Source organism: Carassius carassius, chromosome 19 (genome assembly GCF_963082965.1).
Source record: "Carassius carassius chromosome 19, fCarCar2.1, whole genome shotgun sequence".
Taxonomy (NCBI): Eukaryota; Metazoa; Chordata; class Actinopteri; order Cypriniformes; family Cyprinidae; genus Carassius; species Carassius carassius.
In genome coordinates, this window is record NC_081773.1 from 18,466,327 (window position 1) to 18,485,629 (window position 19,303).

At 37.3% G+C, this 19,303-nt stretch overlaps 1 protein-coding gene across 2 annotated transcripts in view; it reads right to left on the reverse strand.

The window, feature by feature from the left end:
- The window catches only part of LOC132095288 (mannosyl-oligosaccharide 1,2-alpha-mannosidase IB-like), a 100,583-nt gene that overhangs the window by 63,582 nt on the left and 17,698 nt on the right, over positions 1-19,303 (reverse strand). For both annotated transcript variants that reach the window (XM_059500127.1, XM_059500126.1), the window contains exon 3: positions 13,677-13,935. In XM_059500127.1, coding sequence (XP_059356110.1) covers positions 13,677-13,935 — 259 coding nt within the window. The remainder of the gene's footprint in view (positions 1-13,676; positions 13,936-19,303) is intronic.

Consider the following 19,303-nt stretch of genomic DNA (forward strand, 5'->3'; position numbering starts at 1 on the left):
CTAGCACCTCTTCCAGCAGCAACCTAGTTTTCTCAGTTTATAACAACCAGGCCTCTTCCTAGAGCTGGACTTCTGCCCAAACTGTGCAACTGATGGAGATGGGCTCTCCTCAGTGAAAACCAATGAAACCACACTTGGAATTGCTAAAGCTGTTTGCCTTTCTATTAATAATAATATAAAAGCAATTGCTACAAAACTTTCTGTAAACATGAATTACTTTGTTTAACCATTCTATCTGATAATAAGACAGACTTATATCCGTATTAGACAGAACTGTTAACAACGACAGTAAACGAGCGAGAATGTGAGCACTGTGTGCTCGGATGTTGCCACTCTCAGCACTGTCAAAATAAAAGTTTCGCCTCGAACACATCGGTCAAGCAGAAAAATGTATTGGCCGATGCCGATATTTGAAAAATGCCAAATATCAGCCGATATATCAGCCAATCGGTTGACCACTAGTTTTGTCTACCAGGCACACTCAAGCAAGCCCTGCAAACCACCATCAAACCAAGCAAGAGAAAGAAAACACACACACACACACACACACTCAGTCCGTAATCCCTGTTATAGCGGAGTGTTTTGGAGGAAGGAACTATGGAGCTTGTGCTGAAGACACCTTAGACAAATCAATATGACTGTAAGCTTATCATTGATTTAATGCAGAGGGAGTATTATAAGTAATTACATTCAGAGAATTGTTAAAATGAGACTTCTGTAAGTGTGTAGAGAAGAGTTTATGAAAAGATTATAAAAAGCACTGCACTGGGATGATAAATCCATTTAAAATGCAGAAGATTGAACAAAACAGACAAAAATGTGAAAACCCAAATACATACAAAGAGAAAGAGTGAGATACAAAACAAGTGAACTCCCTACATAGCCTGTTTTAGCAGAAATATACAAAAGTATATGAGTGAATAGAATTTTAGTCTATTTTTGCTACACATAGCTTGTGAACTCATACTTCAGTTTACTGGACAACAAATTGGATTAGATATTGCCACACACACACACACACACACACGTACATACAGGTGCATCTCAATAAATTAGAGTGTCATGGAAAAGTTCATTCATTTCAGTAGTTCAACTCAAATTGTGAAACTTGTGTATTAAATAAATTCAATGCACACAGACTGAAGTAGTTTAAGTCTTGGGTTCTTTTAATTGTGATGATTTTGGCTCACATTTAACAAAAACCCGTTAGGGTTAACCCTAACCCTATCTCAACAAATTAGAATATGGTGAAATGCCAATCAGCTAATCAACTCAAAACACCTGTGAAGGTTTCCTGAGCCTTCAAAATGGTCTCTCAGTTTGGTTCACTAGGCTACACAATCATGGGGAAGACTGCTGATCTGACAGTTGTCCAGAAGATGATCATTGACACCCTTCACAAGGAGAGGAAGCCACAAACATTCATTGCCAAAGAAGCTGGCTGTTCACAGAGTGCTATATCCAAGCATGTTAACAAAGTTGAGTGGAAAGAAAAAATGTGGAAGAAATCTTTTATTGTCCAATTTTGGTGAGCCTGTGCGAATTGTAGCCTCCGTTTCCTGTTCTTAGCTGATAGGAATGGCACCCGGTGTGGTCTTCTGCTGCTGTAGCCCATCTGCTTCAGGATTTTGTGTGTGGTGCGTTCAGAGATGGTATTCTGCATATCTTGGTTAATACGAGTGGTTAATTGAGTTACTGTTGCCTTTCTATCAACTCTGACATCAAGGCATTTTTGTCCACACAACTGCCGCTCACTGGATATTTTCTCTCTTTCTGGCCATTCTCTGTAAACCCTAGAGATGGTTGCTAGGGAAAATCCCAGTAGATCAGCAGTTTTTGAAATACTCAGACCAGCGCATCTGGCACAAACATTCCGATACTTGGTTTGAACTTCAAGTCATCTTTACCACATCTAGATGCCTAAATGCATTGAGTTGCTGCCATGTGATTGGCTGATTAGCAATTTGTGTTACCAAGCAATTAAACAGGTGGCACTAATAAAGTGCAGCTGAGTTTTAGCTAGAGTTCGGCATTTATGTGCTGTTCAAGGTAGATTTATAAATTTAAATTAGGATCTAATAAGATTTTATAATGACCAAGTTTGTAATAATCATTAATGATCACACTTCCAATAGCCATTTTATCATTTACATCCAGTATTAGAGTAAATAATTGCTTTCATGTATAAACTTGAATCTCTGTTACACTGCATAAAAATGAGAGTCTGCTGTTTCCATTACACTGCTTCTAAGCTTACCTTGTGAAACAGATCTGATATTCATGCTTCAATATCAGGTTCTATCACATGAACTCCTTTAACACACACACACACACACACACACACACACACACACACACTACACATGCAAAAGCAAACAACAAACCCTGACAGACACCATTAACAATGTTCACAGCTAACCTCTCTGGGTTCTTATCTTTCTCCTCTGAGCTTTGGAAACATAGCACCTAATCCACATAAGAAAGATGAATTCAGCACTTTCGTTTAATCACACGAAGCAAGAGAGGTGTGTTACCGTAGCAGAGGAGAGAAAGGCATTATGGAAGCATTTTTCCCTGTCAGCTCCTGTCCCTTCAACAGGCTCTGTAGAGCTAGCACTGCGCTCATTCATCAGAAGCTCAGTAAATCATACAAAACAAATACAACAGGCAGATCTGTAGTTACTAAAAAAATGATGAAAGACGACAATCAGCAGGTTTGTGTACATGTGAATGTGGTTACATTGCAAACTTTGTATGTACGTAATATGTGATGTAAAGTCAGTGTGTTGACATGAATGAACGAGATGTAGTTCTTCAAAGGTTGTATGTGTGAGGTAAATCAAATGAATGTTGTACTGTTTTGTGCATAAGAAAATATAGTATGTTAACATTGAGGAAAATGGAGGATGTTTGCATTGAGCATTAAAAGGTGAATATGTTAGCACTTTGTTTACATGAAGTAAATCTGGCATTTTAGCATTTTAAGCGTAGTAAATCTAGTGTTGGGCTAGTAGTTTTGTGTGACACTATGTCCTAACCAGATGAAAAGTAATAAAATTATATCAATAAGCAATTTGTATTCCCAGACCAGATGCAACATGGCTACAAGACACAACAAAATCAAATCACTATATACAGTCAATCAAAAGAGCATGTGGGTAGGTTCTCTCTGTAAGCGCTGTCTCTCACTAACAAAACAGACAAGTACATAATCAAATTTATAAAAATAATATTTTCAACATATGAGGGAAATTATCCAGTTTTTTTTTGTTAGTTTTTTATTATGACTATTAAAGTCATGCAGAAATGACATTCAAATTCAAACAAATTTTTTTGTACTGTACAAAACACATACCTAAGATAATCACTAAACCATCAATCGCTTTTTTTGTTGGTCAAGACAAAAACATGGAATTGATAACCTTTATCCCATGTTGCAGTGTCACTTATTGTTAGGACATGGCCACATGTAAATCTAGTCAGCATTAAATAATAAACTCCGTACCACCGTTCTCTATACGCAGGGTACGCAGTTTGCATAGTGCACCAACAAGGGGAAAGTCGTGGCCTAATGGTTAGAGAGTCGGACTCGCAATCGAAAGGTTGTCAGTTCGAGTCTCAGGCCTGCAGGAATTGTAGGTGGTGGGAGTGCATGTACAGTTCTCTCTTCACCTTCAATACCATGACTTAGGTGCCCTTGAGCAAGGCACCGAACCCCCAACTGCTCCCCGGGTGCCGCAGCATAAATGGCTGCCCACTGCTCCGGGTCCGTGTTCACAGTGTGTGTGTGTGTGCACTTTGGATGGGTTAAAAGCAGAGAACGAATTCAGAGTATGGGTCACCATACTTGGCTGTATGTCACGTCACTTTCTCTCACTTCTTTCTCACTTTCTCATCCAGGGGAGCACCATCCCAGTTCCCAGTTGCTAAAAAACAACAACAACACGCACCATTCCCCCGGCATATTTTTTCATTGTTACATAAATTCAGTTTGTGAAATGTGAGTGAACTTATAAGTTACACTCTACAGCAAAAGAGATCCCGCCGAGATGCACTTTCGTGACAGCGGCCAAGGATCGAAGACAGAATTTACTATAGATTTCACATTCTATAAAGTGAAATACTATTATATTAATGTTGTAAATATTATAATGCTGTTTAAGGCAGATTTGTGCTATATTTTAATCTACATTATAAGTGATTCCCTAAATTACCTGTGTGTTTTCAAAGCCATTCAATGCACAAAAACAATTTATTGAGGTATGCCTACTATTGAACAAATAAGACAAGACAAAAAAAAAACACGGTTACATTATTATAACATTATAAAAATAAATAAATAAATAAATAAATAAAAAAATAAAAACATCTTAACCTGTTAACCTGACCCCCCATTATGGGACTCACAGCTGAAAGTGCTCTACCTAACTTAAAATTGTAACAGTTTCCTACTTCATTGTGCTACAAACATAATTTTGGTGTCTATGGAAAGAAGACCCTTTGGGCTGTACTTTTTATCAACCAGATTTGATAATGCTCTTTTTTTACCACACTAAAATATTTTTTTATTTGACATAAAAATACATGGGATCAGTCCTGGAGCAATCTAGAAAAGTAATGGGTTGAAAGTCACATGTCTCATGAGTTTCTATTTCAAATCTGAATAAGATTTCATGAAAAATGAGACTCCTGCAAATATTTTTATGAGACTATGTCTAGACCCCCCACCCCCCAAATATAAAAATATTTACCAACTGTATTGAAGGCTTCTACAAACTATTTAGCCAGTAAACATACCACTGCATTGTTTTTTTCAATTATAAAACACTAGACAGAAACTTATACATCATATAAGTGATTTATTTAGCACTAGAAAAATACAATAAGAATAATTTGAGTTAAAAAAATAAGAAAAAATAAAAAAGATTTAACTTTGTATGCCGGTTACAGAAAATCCTGAGATTGCTAGAAATGCAGCATTTACAATGAATTACAATCCAAATAAGTGCTGATGGCCACTCATACAGATGGTAATAACACAAATTCGCCATAAAGTAAATAATCCACTTCTCTATTCATATAGATGTGTTCACTTTGATAGCCATGATCATACAGTAATAGCGAGCTGATTTGGGCTGATTTGCACTCAAACAGATGGTAATCATGCAGATACATTCACATTCAACATAAAACACACTCTCACATATATAACAACTGTTGAAAAATAAAACAAAGAAAAAGGCGATCGCTATAATTTCCGCCTCCATCAGCTGACAGGTGCATCAGAGCGTGTCACAACCCGTCACGAGAGAGTGCCAGAATTCAAATATACTATCTTTCATTGACTTTTTTTTTCCGGTGGATTGTCTCATTCTGTCTGTGACACTGTATGCTGCAAAACCATGCCATTTTTTTTACTACCAAGATGCAGTTTCTGACTGTGAGTTATTCCATAATGGACACAAACAGTTCTGTCACTGAAGAACTGAAATGTAAATAAAGGAATTATGATCCATACAATAATAAATAACAACGTTATTGCTTTGTTGGACTAAACGTTGTAACGGATACGCAGTTCATCGATTCATGGGTTCTGAACTAATGAATCACGGTTCGTTGAATCTAAAACAATGCAAACCCAAAGCTTGTAGATTTTGAATTCAGGCATATAAACCCAACTCTCTCTAAACTAAATGCCTGGCCTGGCGCCAGCCTGGCTGGAATTACATTATTTACGACACTGGACGAGAAATTCCACAGTCACACGAGCAGCCTCAAAGGAGAAACGAAACACATTCCACAACACACACACACAGACACACACACACAATTTACGCTCTTTATGTAAGTCCTTAATAATATGTATTTTGAATATATATTGTGTGTTGCATAAAGTGGTTAATCCTGTTATGAGAGGATTAAAAATTGCTGTCTTGTAAATTGGAAATGCTTCTCCTAATTTAATGTTCTCAAATAGAATCATGAGTTGTAACCCTACCCCCCTGCCCAGGTCATAAAACTTTATGACCTAACAAACAGGACAGGAAAGCTAACTCTTAGAAAAGACAATAGTACCCTTTTATCTTCTCAATGTTTTCTAAATGTATTGAGTATTGCCATTTTGTGCAGTGGATGTTTCCCCATATAAATTAGAGTATCTGCAGTTTTATCGTGTGTTAATCAAACTTTAAATGTGTGTAATTCTGCATATGAATGTAACGTTGTGTTTCTATCAGTTACATATGTTATTTTTGATATCTGTTTAATCGTCATGCTTTGACGGACTCACTTATATAAAGGAAATTAATGAAAAATGTATTAATCTGTAATTACGAACTTGCTAGAATATCACTGCTGAAATCTGATAACCCATAACTTAGAGTGGGTGGTTCCCCAGAGACAAAGGAACGTTTTTCCCGCTTCAGATCGCGGACGTTAATTGGTTGTTCACGCAAATAGAGGCGTGAACCAGTCACTCCATAAGTAGAACTGACCCAGGAAGTTCCTCCTCCTCTCCTCTTGTTGTCCTTGCTCTTCTTCGCGCTCTTGGTCCGCTCTTCTTTCTCCGTTGATCTCAGCACTGCGGCTGAGAGAACAGCTGTTCTCATGGCTCCTTCGGGAGCTTTCATCTACGTTGCTTTCATCTCCGTTGTTTTCATTTCTTTTACTTACTAAGTTCTTCTCTACACGAGGAAGACGAATCATTACGTTTGTTGAACCTTTCAAATATCGCTCGATTCCGCAGCAGCCCCAGAAGACACGAAAGAACATGCCTAGCTACAAACAGGCTACAAAGGACCACGCTCACACGCACGCTGGTCTGGCGAGTCACAAAGTGACCACATGCAAGTATCATTCTCTATGGAGATTTAAATGCTGCTTAAAGTTTGTCTATTACCTTTTCAAGGTGATTTAATTCGTTGTTGTCTTTCAAGGGTTACTGTCTGTGAGTTTGCATAACTGAGCGCGTGATTCTGTGATCACGCCTAATTCTCTCACCTCTCTCTCTCATCCTCTCTCACTCATTCTCTCTCTCTCTCTCCCTCAGTTGGATTCCGTTATGTCTTGTACAAAGTTTACTGTCTGTATTGTCGTACATTTACTCTGTGTGATTTGTAGTTTGATGTGTTATTAGTTCAATTATTAAAAACCAATATATATTCATGATTGCCTCTGTCTAAGCCTCACATTACGAGTCAATGAATTGTCTGATCTTTGGCTACAAGCTCTTTACTTTTTAGTAACCGAAATTTCATAAGGATAGGATAACGTTTTCATGGCCAGAGAATATTCTTCCTTGAATTATAAGAAGTGATAACTTTATTGAAAGTTGATAAGTTAATCTTACGGCCGTTTGCTGGACAAACCCCTGTTTGATTTGCGGTAATTTACAGTAAGAGATATCACTATAATTGATATGAAGAATGGAATATTGACATATTAATGAGTAAATTACAGTGCCCTGTAATGAGTTACTGATATATACAATTGACCTATTTTTCATCTTCAATAATTTTTATGTAACTGTCATATGAGATATATATATTAATCATATTCCTGATTAATAATTAAAATTCCCTATATATCATTTGAGTTAATTATAATGTACAACCCAGTGCGGCTACAACGTGCTCCATGAGATGCCGTTCAGTGGACCCTTACCTTTCTAACTAAACCGGGATTTACAGCTGTGGATGTGTTTATGACTCGTTATTACGACGAATCTGGTATGTACTGCGTTTCCATTATTCATGTTTTTATGTGTACTGCTTACAAAAATGAAGCAAACAGTCTTTATAAGCTTTCCATTGAAAAACCCCGATCTGTCGTCGATGCTTGAGACTTAGATCTTTATAATGATATGTAGTTTGTTAAGATTAAATTTGTCCCGTTTCATTTAGTCTATTAGTAAACACTGACGAGTTTAGGGGCGTTGAGGACGCCCGCGTCGGGGTGCTGGCTAACAGGTTCAAAGCAAATAACGTCTCAAATCTGGCATTGCATTTGAGCATGAATCTAATCTCTGGCAATATGCAGTGCATTCAGCATGTTAATAAATGTTAATATCCCAACGCATCCTATGTTAGATTAATCAGATCGATCGCTGTTGCACATCCCTAGTTAACGTGAGAGCTGTAAACTAGTGCATGGGTGGGACAGTATAAAAGTAAATACATATGATAAAAAGTCACGAATGTAATAAGTAAGGTAAAGTTTGAGTACTGTCCTAGACTCACACAAACACAAACACTGACTGAGTTGCTATTAAACTGTAACAGCTCTTAGTCATCAAACACAAACACAGCTGCTAGCATTTAAAACAAGCAATGAGAACTACATAGAAAAAAAATGGACTGCAGGACACTTTGGTCCAGTTTTATCATAATTCACTGACAAAACGAGTGTTTTTTGAGAGAAGTACCATCAGCAGCCAGTCTGTCACTCACTCTCAGAAAGCAGAGAAATTGGTCAGTGATGCAAATGAAAAGCTACGGCAAAGGTGGGTTAAGGAAACTGGAGTAATGTCTATTGAGGTACCAGAGTGCATTTAAATGAAGGCAGAACACACACATCCAGAGTGTAAAAAGAGGGTTAAGGCCCCAAAGATGGCCCCGCTGTGAGGAGTCCGCTGAGAGATGCTGGGATGCTGGATTTCATCCTGCAGGGTATTCATACAAATGTATGTATCTATGTGTTTGGAAGGAGAAAAAAAGGAAAGGTGGTGGATATCTTTTGATGAATAGCAGATGTCTCCTCTATAACCTGCATAGTACATTAAGACACATTCCCAATCTAAAACACATTAACACTAAGATAGAGCAGATGGCAGTGCCCTATATTCCCTCATCCACATTACCTGGCAGACCTCTCATTACGGCTAATTCTGGACTTTTCACAACTCATTCTTAATCCTGGGTAAACAGTTCTGTTCCACATGTACCACAATGTTCACACAATACCCTGAATTCAAAACTAATCAAAAGTAGTCATGTTTTTTAGACTAGGCTACATTTGTAAACCTTAGGTTATTTACTATTACTAGTACTAGCCACATTTTCTTATGTATCGCTTTATACAACACAAATGGTTTCCAAGAAGCTTTACAAAAATGAACAAAAAATAAATCAATTTAGCAAATTTAATCAAACTAGACAAACTGGTGGTTGGTAAGCGGCTACTGAGTGAGTGGCTATGTAATAGTCCATTTTTACAGCTTCAATGTGTTTCTAATCACGCTCTTGTAAATTATTATAACAGTCAAGAACGAGTCAGTCTGTTGTTCGTTATCTGGCTCGGCTCGGTGTTCATCTTCAGTTCTCTCTTCACAGCAGTTCAGTCAGTGTACTGTTTGAGTAAATGAATTACTCCGGGATATTGGTTTGTTTGAACTCAGAGGGAGTGTCAGCCACATTAAGAAGTTAGCAGCTTAAGTCATTTGAGGATTAATGCGTATTGGAGACGCGAACCGTTTAAAACTATTCAGTTCGATTTGGTGAACTTGTTCAGAAAGATCCGGTTACATCGAATGATTCATTTGCGAACCGGATATGACAAACTGCTGTGTTTTGAACTCTCTCACAATAGACCCGGAAGAGAAGACAATGCTTAATAAAGTCGTAGTTTTTGATATATTTTTGGACAAAATGTATTTTCGATGCTTCAAAAAAATCTATCTGACCCTCTGTCATCACATGGACTACTTTGATGATGTTTCTCATTCACACAGCTTCAATGTAGGGACTGAGAGCTCTCGGACTAAATCTAAAATATCTTAAACTGTGTTCCAAAGATAAACAGAGGTCTTACGGGTTTGGAACAACATGAGGGTAAGTTATTAATGACATATTAAACATTACATTATAAAAAAAAAAGTTGCAGAGTGCAGAATTTCTGCAATAATCCAAAAGCCAATAAAAAATGGTATTGGGTTCTTGTCAAGAGAACTAGGGTGATGCCAACTTGAGTTTAGCTGAAAAGCTCAACAATCATCTCAGTTTCACACACAAAGACAACAATTATTCTTGGAACATAAGCCTTACCTACCAACACACACTTATGTGGGGACAAAATGATCATTCTCCCAAGTACTAAAACAAAAGAAAAACATTTATTTCCAGGTTTAGGAGTTTAGAGACAAGCAGCAATTTGAAAATGAAAATAATGGCATTTACTGCAAGCAGTGCTGACTCATCATCTTCAGCCCACAGGCTATTCAGCATTATGTAAAAGGTCTTAAAGTGTCACCACCAACTAAAATACATTAAACTTGATCAATATAAAAAGTCAACTAGATTTGAATATCATCTGTGTTAGTAACAAGAGCTGTGCAAGAAATCCCAAACCCTGCATATATAAAACTGGAACAGTAAAGCTTAGCAAACAACTCTAAAAAGACATTTTCAAATCTGCTTCATTTAGGAACACATTTCACACAGTAAGACACATTTTGTGGTACATCTGGAAGAGTGAAAATCAAATGCTGCATTACATCAGTAGAAATCTGTAAGAGCGTTTTAAGACAGTCTGTTCCAGTCAAGCGCAAATCAGCCAGTGGCTATAACTCAAGAATTATTCTCATCCAAGATTGCAACTAGGGACGGTCATGATTAATCGACGATCGATAATTGATCATTAAGAATTTCTTCGATCACGTTAATTTGTTATCGATTAATCTAATGCATTTTTTTTATCTAATGCAGGTTGCGTTGCGTAGTGTGAGCCTTGAAGCAATTAAATGAATTTCACTGTGTGGCAGCAATTAAATATTTTACCACCAGGGTGCAATATTTGACACCCTACTCGGTTATCTGTGATCTTCCGTTTTGATTTCAAAAGAATAATCATGAAGAGGTCACGGCGAAGTGTGGCGTGGGACCATTTTGATTTAAAAAGCGAAATAGTTAACGGCAAACATTGCGATGCCGTGTATAAGTACAACACGGCCACGACTCAAATGATGTACCTGTGCATCCCGACAACGTCAGTTCCCTCAGAGCGGGTGTTTTCGGCGGCTGGACTGACGGTCAACAGGTTGCGGTCATGTCTGACCCCAGATCATGTCAACATGCTTATATTTCTCAACAAAAATCCGTAGACTCGTGCAGAAGTTGTATGCTAGTTACTAAAGTTAGTTATTTTTCACAAGGCTTTAAGTAGTATAAATTGTTTAGTTAGCGTAATTGTTAGGAAGGCTAATATCTGGCCTTTTCTTCTGGCTTGGATAGTTTTGAGTTACATTTTGACAAAACCTGTCAGATCTAAGTATTATTATGTTTTTTTTATGTTATTGTTTAACATGATTCTTTTATTATTATTATTATTTTGGAACAAATGAGGTCTCTGTTTAAGAACGCCGGCTCGCAGCTGCAGGTTCCGCTGCCTTAGAGCACTGCATATGCACGCGCATATATGTTCGTTTTGCCTGAACGTAGTTTAACTGTCTGCCACAAGTTGATCTTGTAATAAAGGTCTCACCGAGGAAAAACACGCTTTATTTTTGTATTCATTGCATTTTTTTTATTATAAAAATGAAATAATTAATTATATTATAAAAATATTAATGATTAATCGATAGTCGATCGTTAATTCTCCCGACGATCGACTAAGAAAATTTAATCGAATGCCCATCCCTAATTGCAACCCATTTTCAAAAGATGATAATTATACCTGTAGAGAGCCTGATTTGATTTCAAATGCTACAGATTAAATGGGCCAAAACTGTTCAATTTAAAAAGGAATGTGAAGTAATTAAGTGAGAGAGAAAATAAACAATGACGGATAGAGAATACATCTGCAGGTGTTGCAAATATTAGAAGATACAGAGTGCTTGCAAGTTCAAAGCACGTAAACCAAACACACTAGTGTTGTCATGGTACCAAAATTTCAGTATTCGGTACCAATTCCAGTGAAAATCCACGGTTCTCGTACCAAAGCAAAACACAAAAAACATGCTAACTGAACATTATTTTTTTATTGAAAACATTAAACAACCAAAACCATTCTTTATACTTATTTAATACTGTGTTTCGATGTCCACAAGTAATAAAAGTATGAAAAAAGGAAAACAAGTTTCACCCAAAAGTTTGTCATATTTCTGCTGCTGCTGAAAAAGAGAGAGAGAGAGAGCGCAAGAGAGAGAGCGAGAGAGAGAGAGAGAGAGAGAGCGAGAGCGCGAGAGAGAGCGAGCAAGCCCCGGCCGCACGATCACCGTCTTCAAACAACACGAGCGCTGTCTTGCTCTCTCCCTCGCACATATTAATTAATTGACATGATGGTGTCGATGTTTTAATCATTTAAAATGAGAATGTAAGTGTGCTCACCCCATTTTTGTTTGTAAGAAAAAATTAGATTAGATTTCATATCGCAATATATAATCACAGAAAAATAAAATATCGCAATGTCATTTTTTCCCAATATCGTGCAGCCCTAGTATTTACTATTAAAATTAAAACATGGAAGAAATGTTGTGATTATTCCTTAAAAAAAATGTAGTAGTAATGTAGTAGTTGTAGACATTCTACTGAAAAATAGACTTCAAATCAAACCGGACTTTTATTTTGACGGGTTGCAGTGAATACCTTTATAGTTTTGTGTATGTGATATGATGCTAGTTTTACTTCAATCAAATGATCAGACGCTCATGAAGGCTCTCTCAGAGCAGTTCTGGAGATGCTGTTCATGTGTTTACGTCCTCATTTCGTGAGACTGCAGACGATGAAATCACTGCAAGCTTTACGCGCCCTTCAGTATGTGTGTAAATGAACAAATTAAACCTTGTGTCTGCACCATTTATAAATAGAGTCATGCAGAACATGCAGAATTAATATTTAAATGGATTTTGCGGCTTAATATTTACAGATACTAGTCCATATTGTGATTTGATTTAAGTGTAATGACCTACTTTTGATTAATTCATTCAAAATGTGACAAATTTTGACAAAATTCTGTGACATTCCGCATTAAACTGTGAATTCTGTTTTTATGACTGGATTCCGTGATTCCGTCTGCCTTTTCCGCAACACAGAAATCATAGTGCCCTGCAATATGAAAAAGTAACACTAGCTGTGTGCCAACTTAGAATGTTGTGCTTATCAGAGACACAGATGCTACTACACACACTTTTACAGAGGGACCAGACTACATAGGGAAGTCGATAGTTTGGGACAATTTAGGGTACACCAAGAATAACTAGGGTCTCATTAAATTGTGTTCGAAGACGAACAAAGCTTTTATGGGTCTGCAATGACATGGGGGTAAGTGATTAATGACAAAACTTTCATTTTGGGGTGGATTATCCCTTTAAGCTCAGAATTGATTTTCTAATACTCATTATATTAGCGTTAGCCACACTTATTCAAACGATGAACTATGCTAATGGCGATGTTTATGTCAATCCAAAATTAAAATTAATTAAACTTACCTGTTTGAACTCTTTCATTTGATCCGGGTGTCTGTATTTTGATAGTTTGATGCGTTTCCTCCTTTTAAGGTCGTCATGTCTCAATGCTTTTATGAAGAGGATAGCTTACAGATCATGAACCGGGTTAACCGGGTACTTGGTACCACCAGTACTTAAGAAAACCTGGTACTGTAATGTTTTCAGTTTTTTTGTACTGACTTGGTACCGAAATACTGGGTCTTACTTACACACACACACACACACACACACCCCTCACCTCTCTGATTTTGTCTCTTTTTTCCTTGGTGTCAGGGTCCCCTGGGTCACCATCTTTGACCCCTACTAGTTTGGGCATAGGTACTAGAGGCAGTGGTTTGGGTCCATCTTTCTTCTTCAGGTCCTCGACTACCTTGGTCTTCTCTGTCTGGATCTCTGCCTTCAGCTCCTCTTTGGATTTACGGAGCTTTTCCTTGGCTTCCTGCAGTGCCCGCTCATGATCTGCCCGGATCTTGTCACGAAGGCTCTCCTCTTCCTCCCTGCAGGCGCACAGTGAAATACATCAGTAAAGAATAACTTTAATTTTGATAAAAATAAAAAAGGTGTTATTTATACAACATGTTTTGTAAAATGTAAAACTTATATAAATTGTTCATATAAATACAAATGTGTGGTTTATACTGCCAGTTTTTTTACAGATCTACTGCTTGTGGAAAAGTTCAGTGCCAGTAAGAATTTTTTTTAAAGAAACGAATACATTTATTCAGCATCATATACCTTGCATTTAAAAAAGAATTCTCTTTCGAATAAATTACACCAAATCATCATATAGAAATCATAAAATTATAAACATTTACAAATAATCATATGACACTGAAGACTGAAAAATCAGATGTCAAAGAAAAAAAAACATTTTAAAATATTAAAATAAACAAACTTTATTTTTTATTTATTTAGAAAATGTATTTATACAAATATCCACAGATGCAAGAACTGAACTCCACCCCCAGAGGACAGTACACCAACAACAAACAAACCACATCAATCTCTCCAACAAACCAACATAGGTTTATAACCAAACAATCAGCTCATATAAATATCTTGGGGTTCTGTTGTAAATCTTCCAGTCAGTGGAAAAATGGCAGTTATTTGACTGCAGGGACAATAATCACAGACTTTTACACTGCTCGCAGCTTCTATAATAAGGCAGACAATCTACTCACAGGCATTTCTTCTACAACTGAAAAACACAGAACATCTCAACATCAGTTTATGTAATGCCGCTGAGCCTGCGATTCTGCCCCGCTGCTGAATCTAAAGCACCAAAGCAAAATAAATTATATTTGTACATTATAAGTTTGCAGTCTGAATTGAATGTGACGAGTTAAAAAGAGCCAGATACTGTGAAATAAAAGATAAAATGTAAAACAAACATACAAGTGAGAGTTGATTCTCATAATGAATCAGTCAGAGAGACTCCAGAATCATCGGTTTAGAACATTCTAATGAACCTTCCACTGAATCAGTAGTTTTTGAATAAACATCTGACTGATTGAGTGAACCCCCATTCATTATTTTCATTCATGTTCAACATATAATGAACCGAAAGTGTTTACCAAACATACTTGGAATGTGTGACTTAAATTACCATAATTACTGGCTGCTTTTTTCATAACCACTTGTAGGTTATTCAGAAATTATTTACATGGTGCTTTGTAATAAATGGGAATAAAATAGTATTAAAAGAAACAATGTGTTACAACAATATGATTTTGTTCCGTATGTATGTAGTTAAAAGCAATTATGGGAGCAGAGTGTGGGAGAACACAAAAGAGACTAATCATATAGTACAAACCACAAAGTAACAATCTGATACCACAGACACATAAAGAAGAATAAGGGTGGAGACAGAAGATTATTTAGGTCTTGTGAATCAATGAAGCACACCAGACTAAAGAGAGAGCAGGAGGGGATTGTAAGGAAAAGAGGTCAGGTGGATACAGTGACACAGACAGTGATATGCTGGGGCGACGCGGGTTATCTCAGACTGGTTCGCTCATTGTTAAATACGGCCTGGAAACGTTCCCAAGGTGACAGTGAGACTGGGTGGGGAAGACCAACAAAACATCTGCTAAACTATACAGGCTTAACATTTAATTGAATGCTTTCCCTAGTACAGGGTTTCCCAATCCTGTTCCTGGAGAACCCCCAACACTGCATGGTTTTGGGGTCTCTCTTATCTGACACACATTTGAGGTCTTGGAGTCTTCACTAATGAGCTGATGAGTTGCATCGGGTGTGTTTGAATAGGGGAGACATCTAAAATGTGCAGTGTTGGGGGTTCTCCAGGACCAGGATTGGGAACCACTGCCCTTGTACATTGTGTATTAATGACAATATTTAGTCACTATTTTGCATCATGGTGCTTCATTAGCATAAAATATACATGCGACGGACACTAGCGTCATTGTACCGAACGATAAAAGCTGTAATTACAGTAAAGCATTACTGAGTGCTGATATATGCATTTTTGAGGTGCGGGTTAAATGACTAGTCTGCAGACAGGGGCGAGCGTGAACTGGAAAAATGTGGGCACTAATGGCTCCTTGCGAGGGACATGAGAGCAAAGGGCTTTGCTAATGACAGTAAACACCAATAACACTCTGCATTGCATTAGAATAGAGACATCTAATGTCTATGGTAAAGCTCCACTATAATGGATTCACCTACAAATCTCAGCCTGCAACCACTCGCCCCCTCTCACATTATTCATTTGGATTTTTTTTTTTTTTTTGGCTGCATAATCTCTCTTTTTTGAGAAGCTTTCTCAAATCTGCAGTAGAGTCTAGGTGATTTAATGGAAGGTTCTTTATGTCAAACATGTAATCAGTAGCATGTCAACATTTGTCTGAATCAATTACCCCAACTGAGACAAAGTCAGTCTAGAGCAAATCAAAGTGTGGCTTCATTAACATGTTTAGCTCAATCAATTACGTATGGTACTACTTTTTATGATAAATTCCTTTTATCCCAGGCATTATATGAACCCACCTACAGTACAACATTCACATGCTCTAGCTGGAATATGCTTTGGAACGTAAAAGTGCTCCATGTATGTATGTATCATTTTATGAAGCTATGAGAATACTTTGTGTCAATCCTATATACTGCGAGTAAATCACTTGCATAAGTGACTAAATCTTCACTCTGGGTGACTGAATGATGTCTAATATTAGCCAATGGCTAATAAATTCTCAGATTTTACTCGCCAGTGTGTGAGTTGGAGGAGTATAAGTTTAGCACAGATATTTTTTTACTCGCCGAACACACTAACTGAGCGCTTCAGAGCTTCATTCTCAGTCAAGCCATCTGTGCTATTTTACAGTTTATCTCAATGGATGTACAATGTAAAGTGTGAATGAACAATAAAAGATCAAAACACTTTCAAACAATATCTAGGGCATTTGTAGTCCAGATTAAAAAAAAAAACGTGTTACCACGTCCCAAATGGCTCTAAATAATAAAACCACAAAGTAAAAACCACTGTGTTGAGCGAGAACAGTTCTCTGCGGTCTTCACGTGTTATCATAAACTTCACGTGTTATCTTTGTTAAAAAAATACAAGTCTTAGTTCATTTTAGCTCATTAAATAAACTTCCTATTTCCAACTTATAAAGTCATGATTACGAGCTTGTTGCATTCTTTTCTGTTAAAAATAACAATGGTTTGTAAATGTTGATGCTTAGCCTAAATAATTTGATCGGGAGCCTCCCCTCCTGTGACGCATGGTTTGTCTGTATGTGTATTCAGAGCCAGTGAGCAACGGACTTTCATAATACCTTACTGACCCGAATATAAGACCAGGATTTTTCTTTGAAATACATCTGAAAAAACACGGTCTTCTTATATTGAGGGTCTAGACTTAGACATGTCAATAATACACCCACGACAATAGGTGGAGCCAAAAACGCATAAAACAAATGTACCATGAAATAAGTAATGTAATGCATGTTGTAAAGATCACAATTGAAAACAAAAGAAAAAGTTTACAGCGGCATGAGTCATGACTGTCATTAGCCTAATGGGACCAAACTTTCTCTGTAAGTGATTAAAAAAAAAAAACATTTACAGAGAGAGAGAGAGAAATTGTTAATCAATTAATGTAATTAATTGATATTTATATATATAAAATATCAGTCTGGCGAGTAAACAAAAAAAAATGTACTAGCCAATGGCAATTCAATTGCCAAGTTTTCCATAGAGGGTTGTGTGTCCAAATAACACTAAAATAGCTTTATACAACAATTCTCCTCTTCTGTCTCATTATTTACTACGCATTCACAAGAGTACCATGATGCATGAATCCCTGTTGTGTTTGGAAATTATTCAAATACATTTATTTCAACCTTTAAACCTGACTAAATTTATGAACCAAAAAAACCCCACTACGTTTCACAGAAGGAGTGCAATGAAACAAACTAATTGGCACAGTCTTAAGATGGCGTTGTTTTTATTGTTGTGTTTATCGTTGTATGTTGAGAGACACATTTTTGCTCTTTTTTGGAAACTTTAAATGCAAGCAAAAATTGCACTCATATTAGCAAAATATTCTTTGATCGTCAATATCCCCAACAAAATATTGAATATATGGTAAATAACAGACGCATCACCTAGCCATATCCGTCGCTTACAGAAGCAAAAATACACTAGTTGATCTTAAGATAAAAATATACTAGCTGATCTTATTACTATAATAGATACAATGAGACAATAGTGTTGTATAATGGATGTTAGATGGCATTGCCATGCCAACAGAACACTGGTAAATTCCACAGAACTTGCCATTGTGAAGAAGAGATAAACCCTGATCTTATTACACCCACCACAAGCAGGTGTTAAAGATGCTCCGCTTCCTTCAGTTCTGTGTGCTCAACACCATCTAGCATCAACCTACCCACACATCCACCTTCAAACCTCAGCTGCTTCACTAGTGGAAGTACTCCAAACACTGTCTACAGGTCCAGAAGCACTTTTGGAGCCATTATCCCCCATGTGGGGCACTCCGGGTGTAAAGCAGGTTCTCATTCTGTTACAGCAGATTAATTTTGTACGCCTCAGAAGACCCAATCTATCTCAGACAGACCCATTCCTCAGCCCCGTCATTAGGCTTTGATCAGGATTCATTTTCTGCCTTGCTCACATACAGATGAGATAAAGACAGAGGGAAATACAGAGAGACTGGAAACACACCAATAGAAATCTGTATCATCAAGGAGAGCTTGAAGTATTCAGCACTGTTATTAAGAAATAAGAGGAACACACTGCTTAACTCGTCCACAGCTGACTGTATGTGCTTTCCATTAGTATTTACTGTAGTGTAGTACAGATCCACAGTGCCAGCAAATGTTTATGTGATCGTACTTACACACAATCCCCTTGAGAACTGAGCTCATTTTCAACAAAATACCACCTACACCTGTGGAGCCACGTGGCTACTGGCCCATTTCACAAAAAAAATGAGAAAATAAGGTCAGCAAATCATATTTCCAATATCTAGTTCAGGAAGGGCCTTCTTCCTCAGCCTCCCCACCATCCCTCGCTTTCTCTGCCTGTATTGCCTTTCAAGAGTTCAAACACATAACGCTGTGTGTCGGTTTCTTACTGTATCACTCTCAGCCTGAAGCTGCTCTAGGGAATAACAGCCTCCTGGAATCAAAGGATGCATACAGGTCTGACTACAGCCTTTAAGTGGACAACACTTGAGCGAAGCGGAGCTTCTCTTTATTCCTTTCTACATTTTTCATGTCTCTTTTTAAAAACAAATATCCTTTCTTACTTTGTATGTCTTCCCTTCCAGTCTTATTTGATGAAAAATCTGCCTCATGAGGACGGACAGCTGTGTGCAGG